The sequence below is a fragment of the Ammospiza caudacuta genome, chromosome 6 (genome assembly GCF_027887145.1).
Source record: "Ammospiza caudacuta isolate bAmmCau1 chromosome 6, bAmmCau1.pri, whole genome shotgun sequence".
In the NCBI taxonomy this organism is placed as follows: Eukaryota; Metazoa; Chordata; class Aves; order Passeriformes; family Passerellidae; genus Ammospiza; species Ammospiza caudacuta.
In genome coordinates, this window is record NC_080598.1 from 56,409,502 (window position 1) to 56,430,614 (window position 21,113).

General features: G+C 38.3%; 1 protein-coding gene across 1 annotated transcript in view; it reads left to right on the top strand.

Annotated features, from left to right (window-relative positions):
- TDRD9 (tudor domain containing 9) overlaps positions 1 to 15,828 on the top strand; it is a 52,235-nt gene extending 36,407 nt beyond the window's left edge. Inside the window, exons 22-35 of the mRNA XM_058807690.1 lie at positions 77 to 177; positions 810 to 983; positions 2,230 to 2,341; positions 3,694 to 3,906; positions 4,829 to 4,918; positions 6,083 to 6,343; positions 7,578 to 7,727; positions 8,744 to 8,814; positions 9,169 to 9,278; positions 9,442 to 9,535; positions 10,204 to 10,342; positions 11,440 to 11,549; positions 13,772 to 13,844; positions 15,169 to 15,828. Of these exons, the coding sequence (XP_058663673.1) occupies positions 77 to 177; positions 810 to 983; positions 2,230 to 2,341; positions 3,694 to 3,906; positions 4,829 to 4,918; positions 6,083 to 6,343; positions 7,578 to 7,727; positions 8,744 to 8,814; positions 9,169 to 9,278; positions 9,442 to 9,535; positions 10,204 to 10,342; positions 11,440 to 11,549; positions 13,772 to 13,844; positions 15,169 to 15,264 (1,794 nt within the window). The 3' untranslated portion in view covers positions 15,265 to 15,828. The remainder of the gene's footprint in view (positions 1 to 76; positions 178 to 809; positions 984 to 2,229; positions 2,342 to 3,693; positions 3,907 to 4,828; positions 4,919 to 6,082; positions 6,344 to 7,577; positions 7,728 to 8,743; positions 8,815 to 9,168; positions 9,279 to 9,441; positions 9,536 to 10,203; positions 10,343 to 11,439; positions 11,550 to 13,771; positions 13,845 to 15,168) is intronic.
- Positions 15,829 to 21,113: the final 5,285 nt, after the last annotated feature.

The window sequence follows — 21,113 nt, forward strand, 5'->3', positions numbered from 1 at the left end:
GCTAACTATTTAGGTGAACTTGAAAATGCATTAAAGCAATTGAAGGGATCCAAATTTAACATTTTTTTCTTTCCAGCTGAAGAACATTCCTCCCTATGGATATATATACCATAAACAGTTGCAGTCACTGCTTAGACAGTGTGGGCAGGTAAAATCTATTTCCTACAATGGATCAAGGTGAGTGTGAAATAAAATATCCTGCCTTATGTTCTCAGTTACAAATCCAGTAATCAATTTCTTTTGCAGTGATGTCCTGAAAAATTTAGTTCATTTCTTCTCTTCTCTCCTTGGATTCAGTGACTTACTTTTAATGTATCAGTGAAAAAAGGTGGTTTTGAAGTCTGATGTACATTGGTTGGAATAACATTAGATAATGTAGCTGAGGCAGAGCCTTCTGGTTTGTCTCTGCTGTTCTCTAACAGTGGGCCTTAATTGCAAATCATCTGTCTTTATTTCTGTCTGTTATGCTGAATTTAGCTCATTTGTACAGTCTGATGGCTTTTTTGAGCTGATAATCTGACTAATTTCAGCCTATGACTGCCTAAAGGTGAATTCATGTAACCCTTCTTACTCCTTTTCCAACCTTTAATGCCTTTCTTAGTCACATATATGTTCACATCCTGTTTGCATTAAATTTAACATGTGCTGGTGACAATGTTGGAAAGTTTTCTTATCACCATCATGATAATTAAAGTTTTAAGGCACATAAAAGCGGAGCCTATGAGGAGTGTATCTTTTACTGTTTGCTGGTCTGTTAAGATAATGAAAGGGAGAAAATTTTTTTTTTTTTTTTTTTTTTTTGCAAACAGGGCTTTTGTGGAGTTCTCCCGTAATCCAAAGGAGGTTTTTAAGGTTCTCCCTGAAGTGTACCTGGCAGTCAAGATGTCACAGCTGAAGATTCCCTTTGAGCTGTGTGTTCATCATCCAGAGGATATCAGAAGACAAGTGCAAGGTGCAGAAGCTGTAGGTTTGGAATTTGTAAGGTAATTGTATTACTTACGTAAAATATGTTTCTTTGCAGCAAAATGAGGGTTGCTGGGTTTGTTGGGAATTTCCTTGGAAGTGTCACCAAGGAAAAAATATTAGGTTCAAAAAACAGATGTAAACTTTGTCTAAGCAGAATGTTTTTGCAGGGCTAGAAATAAGGTGATTGTTTAAAATATTTCTTTATAGATAAAGAGAATTCCAATATGCAGTCATCTTTCCCCCCACCCCCAAAGTTCTAGTCCATTTTCCTTTGACATACAAAAATAGGAATGTACACAGTTATTTCTGTTCCTGACAAAGACAATGTGGGGATTGCAATAACCAAAATAAATAGGGAGTAGCATTTGGGGACAAAAAAGAAAGGGAGAGAGACAGAGCTTAACAAAAGTGGGAGAACATAAGAGCATGAGATGTTACAACATAATGGGAAATAATGCTGAGAAATGCAATGTATTGAGTCTCTTTGGTCCACACCTGCTTTTGCTCAAAAAATCTGGCGTGTTTGTTCTGGGGTTATTCTATGCTGTGCTTCTGAGCTTCAGGTCATACAAGTAACTGATAAAATGGCATTCTGCTTAGCTCCTAATGTCTGCAGCCATTTCAGTGTTTTAAAATAAGAAATCTAGAATAGGAAGGCAGCAGGGAACTGAGAATGTTAAAGTACAGGTGTGTATTTTACTTCCAGTTGATTGTGCTTAGCTTTTAATAAAATATTTTAGCACCTTCCCTCTGCCCAAAATAGCACTTAAAGTCTTGGTAAAAATTGGCTCTTGAGGAACTGAAGAGTCCTAGGCTGAAAGACTTAAAAGTTCTTATCTTTTGTCAAGTAAAAGAAATTTTTATTTATATGTATATATATTTCTCTGAAAATTTGCTGAATTTATGTTTGTAGTTTGGTATACTGTGTTTTAAAAAAATAAGTTTAGAAGAAAATGCCATCACGAAAAGCCTCACTACTTAACCCTAAGTTTTTTCACTTTCTAATAAAGTGATGGCAGAGTTGTGCCCTGGTATGTATCTTTCTGTGTTTGGTTATATTGCAGTTCAAACAGTTACTCTGCAGTAATTTGGTGTTTTGTGGTCATTTTGTGTTCTAATTGAATGAATGTATTTCTAAACAAAGGTCATTAAGTACATAAATGTGCCCTGGGGGATACCTTGGAAGCAGATGAAAGCAAAAAAATTCATCCTCTTGAGTTTTCCCTTGTGAGTGAAGTATTTAGCATCTTCATTCCATTTTAGAGTAAATGTGGATTGTCAGAAGCAGACAGTGGAGCCTGTGAAAATCTTATTTGGTGATTTACAAATGTCAAAGATGATCCCAAGTCGTTTTCTGTCCATCAGGGTAACAGAGGTAGGAATGTTATATATAAGTAAGTCATATCTAATAATGAGTACCTAGGTAGCTTAGCAGAAATTAATATCTGACCAGCTTTTGTCAAAAAATTTAGTACTGATAATGTTTTTAGTGCAGAGGTGCCTGTAAGAAGCATGGGGAATATTTTGGTCTTATTTTTAGTAGTTCTTTGTTAAACAGTACTCACATGTTTGCACTTCACAAAATTTGTGGGATTTGCTGGCAGTAAATATTAGCTGGAAGTAGACATGAATGTAAAGAGGATTAATGGAAGAGGTAAAATACTTCTGTAAACTATAAAAATGAAAATCAGAAGATATTTGGGCCATTTACTTGGTTATTAACTGCCAGTTTTCTTCAGAAAATGTACATATGAAAAATGAGATTAATTGATGGTAATATATGCTCATTCAGAAAAAGTATTTCATGCATGGAAGTGTATTGGGGAAAATTCTACGTATATACAAACATTTCTGAAATCTGAACCTGAGATTTTAAAATCTTGTGTTAGCTATCATTTTCATTAGTTTTGCTAATCATCTTCATTAGTCTTACTAGAGTAATACCAATATATATATGCTGCTGAAATAGAAATAATAAAAACATTCAAAGCACTGAGCTAGGGGAAATTATGAGATTAGGTATTAATACAGCTCTTGTTAGTAGTGGCATGTTTTGCAAGTGGAGAAAAGAATATTTTCTTCCTTTTAGTCAGCTAAATCTCTTGGATGAAAAATGTTAATAAATGTGATCAGACCCATTGCAATCACTTGGCTGTCTGTGCTACTTCTGTTTTAATAGGTGAATTTTTATCTGTTTTAATATTGTGAATAAAGATTGTTTTTTATCACAAGCAGTAAATATAAACTCTGAAGAGTCATTTCAAAAGATTACTTGCTTTTTTAATAAGCTTTAAATAGATGTATGTTCTCACCAGTTCCCTAAGGTAGGGCTCATCAGAACAGTGACACTGCTGATGGGCTGGCACACGTAGCTGACTGGTACTCTGTCACTAATAAAAAAGGGCACACCAAACCTCTGCACCTGTCTAGTCAATCTTGTATTTTCTGTGTGTTACCTTGGTTTAGGGAAATGAAACCAGTCCCTGTATTTTAGTAATGCTTAGCTCAGAATCTGTTTAGATGAAAAGTGTGTTGCAGTAGCGTAGAAAATAAACATTTTCAAAAGATCCTAAATTATGAGAAATTCTTGACTACATTGTTGCAGTATGTGTGAACTGTTGTGTCAGGAGTAGGAGTGTTTTCGTGTATTTTGCTGAGATAGGGTTTGTATTTATATATAGGAAGAATAATATGAAATCTGTCATTGTCTCATTTTTATACTTGCAGGTGGTAGAAGTCGGACACTTCTGGGGTTATAGGACAGATGAAAAAAACACAGCTGTACTCAGAGCTCTGAGTGCTGAAATTGACTATCAGAACCTGATGGATTTGGCAGTGCCTCCATGTGTAGATGTGCTTTGTCTGGCACCGTTCACTTACCTGGGAAAGAGAGGATACTACAGAGCTCACGTTCTGTACATTCATGGGGATCTTGCTGAGGTAATGTGCTGTGTCATATTGAGTTGGCAGCATGTAATTGGGTTAACAATCTTGGAGTTTGCTGCCTGTTTTTTATTTATTTTTTCTACAAATCACTCTGTCCAGAATAGATTCATTTGTTTATTTTCCAGAACAAAGGAATTTTTAGTATTGAGAAGCTCTTGCAGAATGAAGTAAAATAAAGACTAAAACCTGCAGTGAATCTGAAAATGGGGGCTTTTTTTGGAGTGGTCTTTATGCTGCTGAGTTCTATATCATCATCAAATTAATCTGAATATTTTGGCTCTTTATGCTGATGCGAGTAATGGAAATTAATGCCACAGTCCAAGATTGGTATTGACTTTTCAGGCCAGTATTTTTCAGCAGTTTTAGGACAGTTTTTAAAGATTGGCCTTTGAATTCCTTTTATTTCTTAACCTGTCTGAGTGTCATCACTATAGAGTTAATATTGAATATTGTCATGATTTAAAGTAATGAAAAATGAGTGACTAGTAGTGCTAATCTCGTCACGTTCTCATTTGAGTTTATTAACAGTCACTGAATACCTGTTCACATTTGCTTAGCTAAAAGCAGGTTTTGGTAGTATCTCTCACTGAAGGAGTAAGGTTACACAGCCTTGAATGTGGGGAAAGAATTTGGAGTCTTTCAGAGAACGTTGCCTTTTCTAGATTTAGTGAATTACTTGCATTACAGCAGATATTTTTGCCAAGGGATCCAATAATAGATGTGATAGTATTTGACATATTCTTTTTGACATGACTTCATTTGCATGCTTTCTAGACTTTGAATTTGCTTCCATGTGACTTGGTAACATTTGTGTTGTACTGTAATATTTAAACTCGAGTCATGACTTTTCTTGCCACTAAAGGTAGCAGTTTTAATGTTGTGGAATCTTTGTTGAATCTCTTGATTCTCATTCCAGGTTTTTTTTGTGGATTATGGCAATAGATCAGAAGTGCCTTTAAATAAACTAAAAGAGATTCCAAAGTGTCTTCAAGGGCTTCCTTTCCAGGTAGGGGTGATGCTGTTGGCTGTGGCTTGCTGGGTATTTTTGTGTCTGGCCTGGCAAACAGGAGTGAACTTCATGTCAGGATGCTTTTCAGAGTAATACTTAAATAATACATATTTTGCTGATGGAAGTACCTTCAAATCGCCTTAATTAATAAAATTCTAGAGGTGTGTGTATTTACAGAGCTAAAATTCTTGTGTGTAATTGAACTGTGTTGTATTTAATTGTAGAGAAATTCTGATTTTGTAACACTGTGGGTTTTTTTCATGCTGTTTTGCTGTTCTCTGAACTGCTGGCTTTCCTGGGATCTTTTCAGACAGAATTCTCCATGATTACATATGAGTGTTATAGATCTAGTGATCTTTTCACACAAATTAAAGGGATTCTGTAGCTAGTTTTTCAGAGAAATAATTCTCTGAAATAAATAAAGTAACTATACTTTAATTGTAATTCAGTTTTTCACTGCTCACTCAGATATTTTTAAGCTAGTAGAAACAGTTGTGTCATACTGATTGTTTTTTCAGAAGCATTTGATGATGAAAATGAGAAATGCACCAGCAGGAATAAGATTAGATCTTGACAGGGCTCATTTTGTTTGGTTTTCTTTAGTAATTGATGTAAAAAAATAATTTTGGCAAGAAGCATCCTCTTTTGTATTTTCTGCACATGTATTAAATGGAAACATATTTCTGCTTCAGGCCTGATCTTTTAATGACCGCTTTTATTGATTAGCTAGAAAAAACTCAGGGTTCCTGCTGTAAATTCATTCAAAGACATAATTACAGGGAGTGATTGTGGACATGGGAACTTAATTACTCTTGCCTGCCAGGAGCAGAGGAGCCATAGTGGTGTTACCAAGTTTTCTGTTATCTTCGTTCAAAACAGTTGTAGACTCAAGCTTTTTCCAGAGAAGATATCTCTGTTCTCCTAAGATTTCATTGTGAATAGTGAATTACTACCAAATTACCTGTTTTGGACTGTTTGCTCTGATTCCTTAGCAACTCTATTGAAGAGATAAGAGCTGTCAGTGTTGGCAGTGATGGAACAGGAGTGATGACGGTAGCTTCACAGCAGCTGTAGGAGTTAACTTAAGTTGCTGAGAGAGTGAAATATTTCCTTGCTGGTTCTCTGGTCAGTCGAGCGCTGTTTCCCATGTTTCTGCTCTAGGCTTTAGAGTTCAAGATCTGCAAGATGTGCCCCTCTGCCAAATCCCTGGTGTGTGGGGAGCCGTGGAGCTGCAGTGCCAGCCAGAGATTTGCCTCTCTGGTCAGTGGCTGCACTCTGCTGGTGGAGGTTTATTCCCTGGTGCACGGCGTCCTGCATGTGGATGTGTTCCGGCACTCGGGGCGCCGGGGGCTGGTGAACATTCGGGACGTGCTCATCGAGGAGAGCCACGCCGAGCTGGCTGAGGAGTCACACAAGTCACAGGTAGGTCCTCACTGAGCTGCTGCTGCTGCTTGGCTTGCTCTGATTTGTTTCACTTGTGCCTGTCTGTTACAGGGCTTGCAAGGGTTTCAGGGTGAAGAGAGAGACGAGAGTGCCGAATCCATGTTTCAGAAGGCTTGATTTATTATTTTATGATATATATTACATTATGACTGTACTAAAAAGAATAGAAGGAAAAGTTCTCAGAAGGCTAGCTAAGCTAAGAATAGAGAAAGAATGAATAACAAAGGGTTGTGTCTCAGCAGAGAGAGACACCCAGGTCTGCCATGAGTGGTCAGTTAATCCAAACATTGACCTGAGACCAATCACAGATCCACCTGTTGCATTCCACAGCAGCAGATAATCATTGTTTACATTTTGTTGTTGAGGCCACGGCTTCTCAGAAGGGGGAAAAATCCTAAAGAAAGTATTTTTCACAAAAGATGTCTGTTATTTTTTTCTTTCACAAAAGATGTCAAGCTGCAGCTTGACTAGTGGCAAGGTAAATACTTGAATAGGGCAGTGTATTTTTGTGTGTGTGCAAAATGCGTATTGAGCTGTTGGCCAAAAGCATTGCTGCTTTGAGACCCCTTCTGCAAAAGATGTTTCCTGGGAAATGATTTCCTCAATTGGACTGCTCCAGTCTGACTTGAAACTCTGAAAAACTAACTGCTTCAGTGTCACAGACATCTTTTGTGAAAAAACCTTTCTTTAGGATTTTTCTCTCTTCTGAGAATCTGTAGCCTCAGCAACAAAATGTAAACAATGCTTATCTGCTGCTGTGCAATGCAACAGGTGGATCCATGATTGGTCTCTTGTAGATGTTTGGATTTACTGACCACTCATGGCAGACCTGGGTGTCGCTCTCTGCCAAGAGACAGATCTTTGTTATTCATTCTTTTCTATTCTTAGCTTAGCTAGCTTCTGAGAACTTTCCTTCTATTCTTTTTTGTATAGTCATAATGTAATATATATATATATATCATAGAATAATAAGTCAAGCCTTCTGGACATAGAGTCAGCATTCTCATCTCTCTCTCATCTTCAAAACCCTTGTGACCACTGTCACACTTCAGTTTTAACTCTCTTCCAGTTTGTTGTTTTATGTAATCTGAAAAGTCATCAGAACATTGTTTTTTGGCTTTGTATATATGTATTTCTTTGTGTAGGACCGTGTTTGTAAAATTTTTGAAGAAATAATTGTTCAAGGCTTTTAGCACTTCCCATTATTTTGTAGCAAAGCCACGATTTGCTCAAGGAATTGTTTTTGGACGGAGCAAAGAAAGAAGAGCAAATGCCCATATCTGTAGGACAGGAGGAAAAGCATCTCATTGAAAGATTGTTGAACTGCTTTTCTGAAAAGAAATCTGATGCACCAACCCATAAGGTAACTTGAGTGGTGGTTTTGGCCTGTCATCACATGACTGCTTCTCACATTGTTAGAATGGAGATGAGGATTGAAAGTACCACAAATAACGAAGCTCTATTTGATGCATTTCATCATTCTGCTTTCTGTTGGTGGAAAGCCATAGTGTGACCATTGTTTGACTGGTCTGCTGCAGCTTTGAACAGAGTTTTGAAGTACAGCCTGAGAGCTAAGGGATCCTGCTCTTCTAATAAGGCAGCACTTTGAACTCAGGCAGAGCAGAGATAAAATTGAACAGCTGAATGCAGTGTTTCCCTACATGGTAGTCTTCATTATATAGCAAAAGAGCAAGTTTACAACCTTGTCAATTTTTCAGAAAATCTAAACACAGTTTTCACTGTACACAGTGTTTGATTCTTCATCAGCCAGTGATAGGTAAGCAGCTGGGATAGGTGCATCAGTGGTACTGATGCTTTTCCTATGCCAGTGCCAAACTCAGAAGTGTGTTCTGAGCTATCTTGTCACTACTAAGTTGGAATATAAAACAGGAAGATGTGTGTCCTCTTCTGCATTGTGATTACAAGTTAGGCCTCATCTACATTCTGATTATTTTTCCATTTCAGATGTGACAAAATTTCAGGCTTTCAAGCACCTAATCATGCTCCATTTATCCCCAGGAGTAATCCTGTTTAACTGCCCACTTCATAAAGTGAGAGATTTTCAAGATTAAAGACCTCATCATGTAAATAAAATTACCTGATTTTCTTCAGTGATCTATGAAGTCTGTGCTTGTGTTTTTAAGCAAGAGGACAGTCATGAATCTGCAGCACCTGTGAAAATAGATAATTTTATTTAAGTGCCTCAGCAAGCAAAGTTTGCTTTAGATGAGTGAAATGGAAGTGTTGTATTACCAGTTTAGCAGCTCAGTGTTGCTCAGTACATGCTGAAATGTGTTTGGCTTTAATTTATAAAGCATTTAGATTTGAAGAGCTCCAGGTGCTGGCCAACTAGAATGTCTCTCTTCCCTTTTTTTGAAGGTAACAGTTTTTGGTCCATTCAGTCCTTACCAGTTGAAATGCTACAGTCTGACCAATATATCCCAATTCAGGTATGAGAAGACTTATTGGGAAGTATAGTCATGTTCTTACCTTTTATTTTCAATAAATAAACTGGGCAAAAAACACCTAGTTACTCCTACAGATATTTTTCCAAATTTTTATTCATTGAAAAGCTGAAGGAGTCAAACTTAAATTGCATTAATACACATGCTATTGTATTTAAAATCTTAGAGTAGTTTTAAGGTTCATTATTGTCTCATAGAGAGATTATTTATTAACTGTCATTTAAGTCTGCTAACAGCAAGCTTCTATTCTGAGTTTTGTTGTGAATTTAAAATGTGTTTTTACTTACATGTTTTTATGAGTTTGGAATATTTTTATTGTTGAAAATATTTCTTCCCCAGAAACATTTTCATACATAAGGAGAGCATAAACTCCATTGTTGTCCATGATGGTGCAGAAGATCCCTTTCAGCAGCTCTTGGTGGCCACTGATATATCAGTAACTGCAGCTGGTAATGCCTAATAAAAACATCTGGATGATTTCTCTAGACTGCTGGTTTTATCAGTAGCTCTATGAGTAAATATGTCACTGTAGTTCTGTGTTACATCTTTTTGAGGTTTTATTTTTATTAAATGCTCCTTAGAGTTATTTGACTTTTTTTCTTTTGGTGCCAGGGTCTGTGATTTTAGGGGAAACATCTTTGATGCCTCCTATTCATGGCCTGCTTGCACTCCTCAGTATGCTGTTTGCTCCTGCAATAGAGCTCAGGTATTTGTGCATTTCAAAGTGGTGGCTCTTGTGTTACTTTCTTTAGGATCCTCACAAAACTTTGACAGATATTATTTATTTGCTTCTAGCATTTTATGTATTCTCTTCCTGGTGTTTTTTTATGAGTTTTAGTAAAATATGTAGGTAAAGTAACTTGTTCATGTACTTATGAATTAGTGCTGCAGAGTCTCCTCTCATGATAAGGCATTACAGCTCCTGCCAGTTGTGCTGGAAGCCTGGGAAGATGGAATGGTAAACTGGGAATGTTAAATCTGCATGAGGAGAGGGACTTGCATAATTTTTTGTAAAAGCTGAGCTCTGTCAGTGGCATCACTGTTGTGTTTTCTTGAATTTCTGGTGTTTGCAGACTTTCATTTCAAAATAGTGAAGCTTGCTTTCCTTTATTTTGCTTATGTATGCTTTTTTTGTAAGTTTTATGAGGATATAACTTTTGAGGTTTTTATAACCAGAGCTTAAGTTTTGTATCATCACTGTATATTTTAAAAACCAGTATGACTGACTGAGGATGAATGCCTCTCAATTGTTTCAGCTTCTTTCAAACTCATGTCTTGCTTTGCATGGCTTAGACAAATTCATTTAAGGCTGTCTTCATAAGAGTTTTGTTTCTTCATCTCTTGGTGACACTGTTTTCTTTCTTTTTCTTGTAGAGTTGATAAAAGTGGGAAGTATTTTACTGGTGTTTTGTGTGGTTTGGGTTGGAGTCAGACATCTGGGGCTCCACTGTTCCCAGCAAATGATATGGAGGTGACATTTGATGTGCATTTTGGACTGGAAGACATAACAGAGGTAAAACTCGAGTAAGAATTTTCACTATGGTTGGAATTCAGTAGAAGTCAGTGCATCTGAGGTTGTTACTCTTAGTGTTAATAAAAGAGATTGTTTGGACTGTGGGGTTTGGGTTTTTTGTAGTTTTGTTTGTTTGTAGTTTTTTCTTCAGTTTTGTCTGTCTGGATTTTTCAATGTGCTTCCTTTTTATAATCTTAGATTTTTATCAGGAGAAGCAGTTGCCCCCTCCCTACACTCAGAACTAATAAGATACTCTAGAATGCTGCACACTTTTCAAAATATAATCATCAATTTTGCACTAACTGGAAGTCAATGCTTACTAGTTTTCTTCTTAGGATTGTCATGGCTTTTACTGACAAGCAGAGCACTGATGCTTTGCAGGCTTCAGTTTGATTTTAGAGCTCTGATAAGTCATCTGTATTGAGATGCATCTCAGAGCAGATCAGCCAGACAAACAGTAAAGCTTTTGCACTCCTCATTACTGCCTTGTGCAGCTCAGAGAGTGAGGTGTGTCAGAGGGAGGCATGTACACAACCTGTGCAGTGCAGGACAGTGCCTGGGACAGTGAAGGACGTGCCCTGGTCAGGTCTGTGTGTGCAGCAGGTCCTTGGGGTTGTTCCTGAAGGCTCTCCAGGGACACAGTGGACATGCTGGTGCACACATCTGTGAGCTGTTATTTTCTGGAAGCACAGATTTGGGTGTGCTGGCTGTATTCATGATGCCTTAGCCAGAGTGGTAACACCAAGCTGCTGTGTATGTGAAAAATTATGGACAGAGAGAGAAAATGCTAAACTTTCACAGAAGGAATTCTGCTTTGGAAAAAGTCCAGGCAAGTGGTAGCTTGTATTCTTATGGCATATCTGAGTAACCTTAAAAACTGTGATACCAGGTGGCTGAAATGTTAACATCACTGACCACCAGAGGGGCAGCTGCAGGAAGAAGCATTTCTGAAACTTCAGATGTTTTTACTTCTGGAAATACTAATGCATTTGAAGTTCAGTGATGTGGATGCCACAACCACCTTCATGTCAGTGTGGTATGATACAGATCTTGTGCTGGCTTAAAGTGCTTTATATTCTGTATCTGGTGTTTTACAGATAAACAGTCTGAGGACAGCCATGAATAAGCTGCTCTGTGAGGAGGCATTGCATTTTGGGCAGGAGCAAGTGGCACAGCTGCAGGAGGATATTCGTCAGAAGCTTCTCTGGTAATGATTTTGTAGAAATGACATCTTCTGTTTGACAGTCTCAGCAAAAATGAGTAATTGCTTGAAGCATAGCTCAGGTTAGGCTTTGGAAAAATAATATATGCTCTCATTTAATGATGCATTTCATTTATTTTGTTTATTTATAAAGCAGTATACTAAACAACCTTAGACTTCTCGTGGAAGCACTGGTTCTTCAGGGAAGCCAAATCACTGAAGAGTCATAAAACCTAGACTGTAAAACCTGTTCTACAGGATATCAGCTCTTATGTATCCTTGTTTTTGCACCCAGGACAAAGCTAATGGAGTCTTACAGCATAACAGTGCAGAAAGATTCAGAATTCTTTCTTCCTGTATATTAAATTTGAATCATGTATGCTGCCTCTCCTCCCTCTGCAGACCTGTGCAGAACAGGCCCAGGTGAATTTAGGAATTGAAGTAAGACCACCTGCCTTTCTTCCCTGCAAGCCTCTTGGAAGTGAAGCAGGTTCTGAAAAGACCATTGTGATTCAGTGCAGCCAGCCTGGAGAATTTTTCAGCTTGTACTTGGGGAGAAGGAGTGCAGTGAAATATCCCAGAACAGCTCCTTCTCTCTGTCATTGCTGAGCTTAATGTGAAAAATCTTCCCTTGTTTTTGTACACTTAGCAGAATTTTAGTGCTGAATGTATCATCAGGAGACTTTTCTCATCCTCACCTGGCTCTCCACTAAACTATGTTAAAAAGAGTTCTGCCAATAGAGCTTTGCTGAAGTAACTGCACGATGTCAAAGTTAGGCAATTCATCGTGCTGATAAAGATCAGAACCCTGCTCTTACCCAGGGTTATCAGAATGATTATCAGAGCAGCTGTTCATGCTGATTTTTCAGGTGTTCCTTGGTTTTGAAAGTACTTGCTCTCTTATCTGTGGAAAAAACCCTATTAAATTGCCTTAAGTTAAAAGCAGACACCCCTACTTCCTATTTCCAAAACTCCAGATAAAATTTGGGTGCATTCCATAGTAAATTAACAGCCTTACCTTTTGAGGCACTAGAAATGAAATTAAAAGAGCACAAGCAATGGAGAAGTCAAGGAATGTGGACAGGCAGAAAGAGGCAGAGCCACAGCCCCTGTCTGGAGGTGACTGTGACAGTAACAGCTCATGCTGGGACATCAACGCCTGCATGCTGAACTGAAGGCACTAAAATGTCACTGCTGTTTGCTCAGACATGTGAATACTTGCTGCACTTTGGGCACCTATTTTGGGCTGATTGTTCAGACATCTGCAGCCAGCTGGGAGGGGAAGGGTCAGACCTTGGCACAGGTCCTGGGCACTGATGTGTTCCCAGCTCAGTCAGTGCCGACTGCCTGACTCGGTCACTCATCAGCCTCAGGCTTTTTGTCCTCAGGATTTTCTACCTTTCTGTGGTAGTCTTTTCTCTCCTAGAATTTTTGTACATTTATTGGTTGTCTTCCAACCATCCTAGAGATATTTTAATTAAATTTTTTATTTTATATTATTCTTGTGTGTTTTTATTTGAAGCAATAAACGGTCTGATTATTGTAATGATTACTTCTTTTCCTTTGTGCAAAATCTTTCTTGGTTTTGGTTTTTTTTTTTCCAATTGTACTTTCTGTGTTTTGGGAAAACATTTATTAATTCAATTACATAGGTAAAAATTTAGCCTGACCAATCTTTCATAACTGTTTTCCATTTTTCAAAAGCTAATTGTATTTACAACGTGTCACCACTACTTAAGACTAAAATCAGTTTTTGAAAAACACATCTAGACAGAATTAATTAATGTCTACTACTGTTGTACTTTGCACAGCTTGAGGAAATAACTGGAGCAGACAGACAATCTATAGTAATTGAGTTGTCATGCAAAACAAAATACCCTAAAAATAGCTGTATTATACATTCTAGTGAGTAAGCATACATAAAATGTAAGGAATAAATTACAGTTGCAAATTCTAGTGCTTTGTGAAAAAAGAATCTCATTATCTTCCTTAGAAGAAGATACATTCTGATACTTGATATGTCCCTGTGAAAATTTCTATTTTGACTTACTCCACTGGATGGGCAAAGTACAGAGAAGTGAAAAATCGGACTAGATTAAGAGGGAAATTTAAGATTCCCTTTAGCACAGACACCTTGTAAATACCTGGTTGTATCTCATGTAAAAAAAAAAGTTTGTAATTAACCAAATACAGGTGTATTTCTCAAGGCTGTATTTATGTAATTTCAGTTTAATCTGCAAATCAAAGCCTCGAGACATAATTGATCCTACCTGGTATGAGAAGCCATATGTATGGAATCAGGTAAGAATATAAATGTTAAAGTTGTTGTGGGGTGGGGTTTTCTTTTTTGGATTTTTTTGTTTGGTTTGGTTTTTTCATTTGTTTGTTTTTGGTTTTATTTTTAGTGTGTTGTTTTTGTGGGGTTTTTTGTTGGTTGGTTGATTTTTTGTGGTGTCGGAGTACTCCAGTACAGTTAGTTAAGAGTGTTGAGAGGGAGAACTTCTGTGGTTATTGAATTAGAAAATACCAAAAGCACTTTAGAGTTAAATTGAAGCATAAACACTTTCATTTATGTAATCACTTATGGTTGTTGATACCCTGTTTTTGTAGAGTCTCTTTAGTTGTTGGGTGGCTTGTTTTTTTAATTTTGTGTATATAAACATTTAGTATTTTTAAACAGAACTCTCCATGGTTGTAAGGTGAGATTGTAAAGGTAACTTCACATTTGTTGAAGTTAAAATTTTCTGTTCTTTCTATTAATAAGCAGCTGTAGTTACATTTTCCTGAATGCAGTGCATTGTAGTTTTATTTTGGCTTGCTGTGGTTTGAGGTGGCTTTTCCTTTCTGGGCAGACAGAAACGTGTCTTGTTCTATAACAGATGTGGTGGGGTCAGGCAGGAGGGCAGTTTTCTCAGGACCCAGGAGGGTTTCATGGGAGAACTCTCCTAGCTTCCTACTCCATAGAAATCTTGCCTTTCTTTCTGTAAGGGCCTCTGCAGGCTGCTGGATTTCCTGAAGAACAAGTAGAGTTTCTTAATTAAAAGGGAGTGAGGAATTAGTGAGTGCAGGAATAAAAGGGCTACACACACCCTCCCTGTGCCTCTTCCACCCTGCAGCCTGTAAAGGAGGGGTTTGGGTCACCCCTGAAAAGAGGGACAACAGAACAAACCAAGGGCACTTATTTCTAAAAGGCTTTTTTTAGAGTGTGTTCTGATACACTGCCTTAGGTCAAAATGTTTCTATTTTCATATTTCAAATCCAGTTATCCTTGGATTTAGGAAGATAATGCACTCACTTCTGCTGGTGTTTTTCTTTTATAACAAGCTAATGTGTAGGCCTTGAATCAAGATTTTTTCCACTGTCTCTGAAGAATCCCAGGACATTGTGTATCATAAAATACTGCCTGTAATGCTTTGGAATCAATTGTGAAATAGTGTTCTAAAATCATGGCAAACCATGAGATAAAGCATTTTGTAGCCCTGGATCTTTTGTTGCAGTGTGTGGCATGGAAGTGAAATTCTTGTATGATTTAAAACTCAGAATTCTTCAAGACACTTTCTTAGCTGTGTTATATAGGAAAACGTTAAGAATGCATTCTGACTTTCATCTTGCTTCTTTTGGCCAGGTGGATTCTCAGTGTGTTATTGACGAGTCTGAAAAGCAGCATGAAAGAGGAAATCTTGTTTATCAGCTCCACAAGCTTGTTTTGTTGAAGGATTAAGTATTTCTAGAAGTCTTTCAGAGGATGAGGTATTATTAGTCTAAAAATTAGTTCTGTCTTGTATGCATGTTTTGCAAGACTGTTCCTTAAGATGAGTACTGAATGTACTGAAGTACAGTTTGGAAAATGTTCCTGTGTTTCTGAAGAAACTGAGGTTTGCTAGCCTAGAGCAGACAAGTTCAATCATAAAAGAAACTGATGTAAATCAGGATGCAATTTTCATTTTAATAGTACTTCTGAACAGATTTATCTCAAGGTACACAAAAGATGAAGCAAATCTAGGCTTAGTGGTTCATTTTCTGGCCAAAACCTCATAAATTAGGGGCCTTACTTTTTTTTGTCTGTAATTGCAAGTTGTATTTTCCTGTTTTCTTTTTTATTAGTTCTTAAAAAAATATGCAACAAAGGGATTTGGAGTTTTCCTTACCCAAGAAATAGAAGTCAGGAGAAACTGATGATCTAAATGATGTTCTGATCCAAACTTTATCTTCATATACTGGATACAATTTTTTTGTTAATTTTTTTGTGCAGCAAAAGATAACATGATTTATATTCCTGTATGGCAGAAGAATGCTTTTGAATTACTAATTCATGGCACTTTGTTTCATCCTTTCAACTTACTTTTACCTGAGAGATCTTTAGCCCTAAAAATGAGGTCACTGGTTTCAGAATAAAATGCAGAAATTAAATAAAATGTTTTTGTCTCTTCCTTTGTGTTCATGCTTAATAAAAGCTAAATTTAGTTATTAAAGGTATGTGATTGCATTCACAAAATACATCAATACAGAAACAATATATGGAAGAGAATTAATTTTCACTGTTCATTCAGTGATTTGAAGGTCATGTAATATCCAGTCATCCTCTGAAGGACAGAGAATCAGTGGTCACCATAAAGAAGTGGCAGATTTTTGGAAAACGAGGGGATGCTTAGAATAAGAAATTCTTTAAGCTATAATTATACCGAGGGATGACTGTCTAACAGGCAGTTTCAGTGGTTTATTAGAGCATTACTTTCTTAGACCCATTTTAATGATCCTTGGGAATTAGAATAGTTAGTGAGAGAGGTCTAACAGAAAAATTGCATCTCAAGTGGCTTAGACAAGAGTGTTTCTCAGCCAAGTGGTGTACATCAATTAAGTGTTCCTGTTAAACACCTTCAGGGGCAAGTGGATCAGGCAGGATTTCAAATCTTGCTTTTGTCTATTAATGATGGGACTTTCTGTAGGAAAAGGAAACTTGGCAACACACAAAGGTATGGGAAAAATGAAGGAATTCATTCCACATAAGCAACAGGCATATTATTTTTTGAATTTTTAAACACTGTTTCTCCCATGTGTGGGTCTGTGTGTGTGACTGTGCTGCCACCAGGTGGGGGCTGCTGTGATACAGGACAGAACAGCCCTGAAGGAAGCTCAGCATCCTTCAAGTCAGCCTTGCTGGGTGATGATGTTTGTTTGCAATTGGATATATACAGTACCAACATTTAAAAAGGAGCTGCTGTATTTCATAGTTTGATTTAGGCTTCAACAGCATTGCAAAGTCACTTGAACAAGTTTGAGGTAAGTAGCTTCAGGATTTCCCTCTCAAAGGGCAATAGTATGTCACACTATTGACATAACAAATATTGTGAAGTAGCAGCATCTTTGTGACTGTGAACCTGATCCCAGCTCAGATTTGTGGCTTTTGGGGGCTGTTTCATAAGAAAAAAGGCCATGACTGCTTGTCAAGATTTGCTTTATCTCCAGGTGCTCACCAGCATTGAGCAGAGTGATATTTCAGTTACCATAATTTGCTGTATTTCTTCTTTGAGCTTAAGGTGGAAATACTTAAATCTATAAATGATCAGATTAATGCTCTTAAATTCCTCCAGTAATAATGATAAGGTAACAAACTGTAGTGACAGTGCTTCTAGTAACTGAAACAATGTGCATTGACACTTATTCATAATTCCCCCCACAGCTGCAATGGTACCTGATAGCAATTTTAAATCAAAAGGAGATTTTTTGCCATTCCATGTAATTAATTTTGGAATTTAATGCCATGAGCTCTGGTGGATATTGAATATTTAAACAAATAGAAAAATTAGCTGGAACTCCAGGGAAGGAAGATCCTTTAAAAACTGTTAAAATTGAGGAACTTGAACTCCCTGTCTTACTGAATTCCAGAATCTCAAAAAATATACTGAAAGAATGTCTATTTTTATCCTTGCCAAAGTGTTTCCTTATGACAGGTACATTAAGTGGAAAATATCGTTAATGAATCCTTTTACAGAGAAGTCACCTGTGGTTCCTTAACTGGTTCTTGGCAGTGCTGCAGAGCACTTTCTTTGTTCTTCCAGGAGAATCACATTGTCAGGATGAGCAGCAAAAGGGAAAAGGGTATAACACAGCTGGGAATTTCACCGTTCCTTCCCCAAAAAGGGTCTGTGTAGGGATTAGGGTGCTTTGAATGAACCCAGCTGAGTCCTGCTGAGCCTGTGTCCCCTTGCACTGTGGCAGCTGTGCTCTCTGCAGGGAGGGCAAGTGGGGAAATCAAGGTGAGAGTGCATGTCAGTGTGAAGTGATCCATTTCCAGGGAAAACAGGACTGTCCTTCTTCAGCTGGGTGGAATTTTAGGAGGTACAGGTGAGTGCCTGTAGATCCTGTAGAAGCTTGCACCTTTCCTAGCAGTGTTGTGCTGTTGTTGAACTACCTATTCTGAAAACTTGCACTGTGGATTTTATAGTGCAAGGAGGAAACTGAGTTACCAGGCAAAGCAAGGCCAGAGATGGAATTTCAGTAATGAAGGGATGGTGACTTTATAGGCCACAGTGAGTGCAGTCCCAACAGGTTAAATTCAATGTCAGTCTGCATGGAAGTGTTAGAAAACAGCCCCATGAATTAGGATAAGCTATGGATCATGGTTTAAAGCAGATACAGGTGTTGGCATAGACTGTGCAGGAGTTACACTGGCCTTGCCAAGTTGTTGGCATGTTTTTCAAGGACCAGAGTAACACAGAGCAGGGTTTGTCTACCTCATAGAAAGGGATGGAACTGAACAGAGAAATAAAAACCCACCATCAGTGTATAGTTTGATTTGGAATTTCTTTCTGTAGAAGAACCTTGAAAAAAGCAGATGAAACTCTGAAGAGGTAAATGAACTAAAGAAACCTGAGGCAAAGATGGTATGTCTGAGATACTCAGACATAATTCTTCCGGAGGAGTGTTGAGCTCTGAGCCGATCAGGTGAATCTGTAGGAAGATAAATTGCTCTTTTCTTAATCACTGAGCTACATGGGTAGGTGTATTTGTCATCCCTGTCTGATGCTCCTATATTTAGCTTTCACTCAAGCACCAGGAGTGTCAGTCTAATCTCCCAGATATGTGATTTAAATGCCCTGGGGAAACAGAGGTGGCTGTTCCCTCTGCTGAGAGCTGCAGGACAAGGACAGGACTTTCCTAGTGATCCTCCCCTTCAAGAGAGGGGAATCACTCCCTTAACGTGGCTGTGAGTGATGGGGAAATCCTGGCAGATGTTTCTTGGCACATGGATGAGTCTGGATGTTTCTCAGGGCAAGGGCTCAAAGGGCTGAGCTTGGGTGCTGCTGCTCAGTGAGGGGTGCTGATGCTCACTGCTGCTTCTGCCATCAGACTGGTCAGAGGGCAGGGGTTGAGGTGAGCCAGGAGTGAGCTGCACACACCATGAGCTGTCCTGAGGGGTCATGGCCTTCACTCCTTCACCCCAGCAATTCCCTCCCTCACAGGAAGGCACCCTGGGGAAAGAGAGAAGTGGGGCTGCCCCTTGGTTCAGGGGAAGGAGGGAGGTGAAGTGTGTGGTTGAAATGCTGGCATTCATTTCCTTCTGTGCTCCAAAAAGTGCAGAGACTGCTTTTTGCTCTGAAAAACTGCAATCAAAACTTCTTCACTCATGGTGAGATGAGTTCATGACTTTTTCATGTCATGCTTATGAAACTTGTCTTCTCTCTGGGCCATTCAGAGGGATGAGCCCCAGGTGCTCCACAGCCACTCCAGTGTGATGGTTTTCTTTGCCCCTCCTGCATTTGTTCTTCATGCCATGTGGAGAACCATGGAGGAGTTTTAAGTATCTCACTTCTCTCATTTTGTTTTCTTCCTAAACACAGCATACAGCACCCAGGGGTACCTTTCTGTGTGTGCTTGAAGAAGGAAGGGTACAGCTGTTGGCAGCATTTCAATATTTACAGAGCTCACTCTTCTCTTTTTGGTCTCTTAATAGCAAAAATCTAGAGTGAATAATCAAGACCAGCACAGAGGATACATATGTACCTGGGGTTTTCTTCATCTATCTTTAATAAGGGCAGAAAGGCCACATTTAAAAGACAGGAAAGCAGATAAGATTTTATTAAAATTCTTGATGCAGACAGTATCTCCCACAGCACATATTTCAAGAGATCACAGAACGTAGCTGCAGGGAGTTCCTCTCCAGTTGAAGATGTTAGCTCTGTCTTGAACTGCTTCCACTTGGTCTTGACAGCAGTTGTGCAAACACCCTCCTCCTGCCCACCTGCCAGGTAAGATGGGAATTGAACAGGCACACTTTACCTCTGATTATTTTACATATTCTCTAAGGAATAGATACTGCTTGAATTTTTATTTATAAAGGAGAAGCAGGTAGAAAATATGCTGGGAAAAACACAAAGTGATTGCTGCTGATGGCAATTCCTAAGATGAGAGTAGTTTCTGAAGCCAATACATTGGTAGTGATGCTCCACGGGGTGTCAGTGATGCAGGATGAGGAAGGGAAGCAGAGTCCTTGGTACCATAGGAGCTTCCAGAGGGTATGTGAGTGCTTCTGGAGGGAATATTTCACATTTCAAATGGATGCTTTCAGCTGAAGGACAGGAACAACAGCAGAACAATCCATCTAGAGCTGGGTGTACAGCAACAGTGTTCAAAAGCACCATACCCCAGAGTGGAATGAGAAGGGAAAGGACTTTCTTGTATCCTTCCTCTGTGCTTATGTGTGAGAAAACATTCCCTGACGTTATTATCTTTATTTTCATATTAAAATGCAAATGTTTGTCTTAATTTTACTGCAGCCAGTTTTCAAGTTACTCTTTTTCAATTTATTTGAACTGAGACAGTTCTTAATTTTTTCCTCTGTTTTCTGCTATAACAATATAGTGTCATGTGATTGTTTGACAACTATAAATCTAGTTACATTTAATTAAGCTCTTCTAGGGCAGTTTCACACAGTTCCTGTTTTTGTCTCATGTATTGACCTACAGTCAACTTGAGTTGGCTCCCTTTTGATAAAAGCTTTCCCAGGTCAGGATCATTTCAATAACTAGTTTTAATATAATCCGAACTAGTTTTTGTCTGAAGTAAATGAAAAAGCTCCACAAATTTTGTTGGGAGACATAATGATTAGGGCCACATTACCTGCTCCAAGATGCAGGTGTCTATAGTTTGCAATAAAATATTTTTATTATATGTTTTTTTCTTTAGAGTCTCTCTAAACACAAGGTTTATCTGTGCAGTCCCATCATATGCATTACTGTTTGATGCATGTAATGTGATCTGATAGTAGAAGACTTGGCCAGAATAGCGAAGTGTTGGAGGTACTGGACATGGTCTTCAGTTCTCTTGTTCTTTATTTAGTGCTGGAGATTAAAAGGAGATATATTGTGTATTTTAGCTTTTTGTGGGTTAGTGGTTTATAGGATTGGTATAAAAAGGAACCTTTGGGCTGGAGAGGCTCTTGGCACTAGGAGGCATTTACAGAAAAATGACCTTTGACTTGTTTGGTTTTCTCATAGATATTCAAAGAATGTTAGAGGTTGAGGGAAATTTGTCTAGAACTACACTAAAAAGGTGGCTGCCATGTGGTTT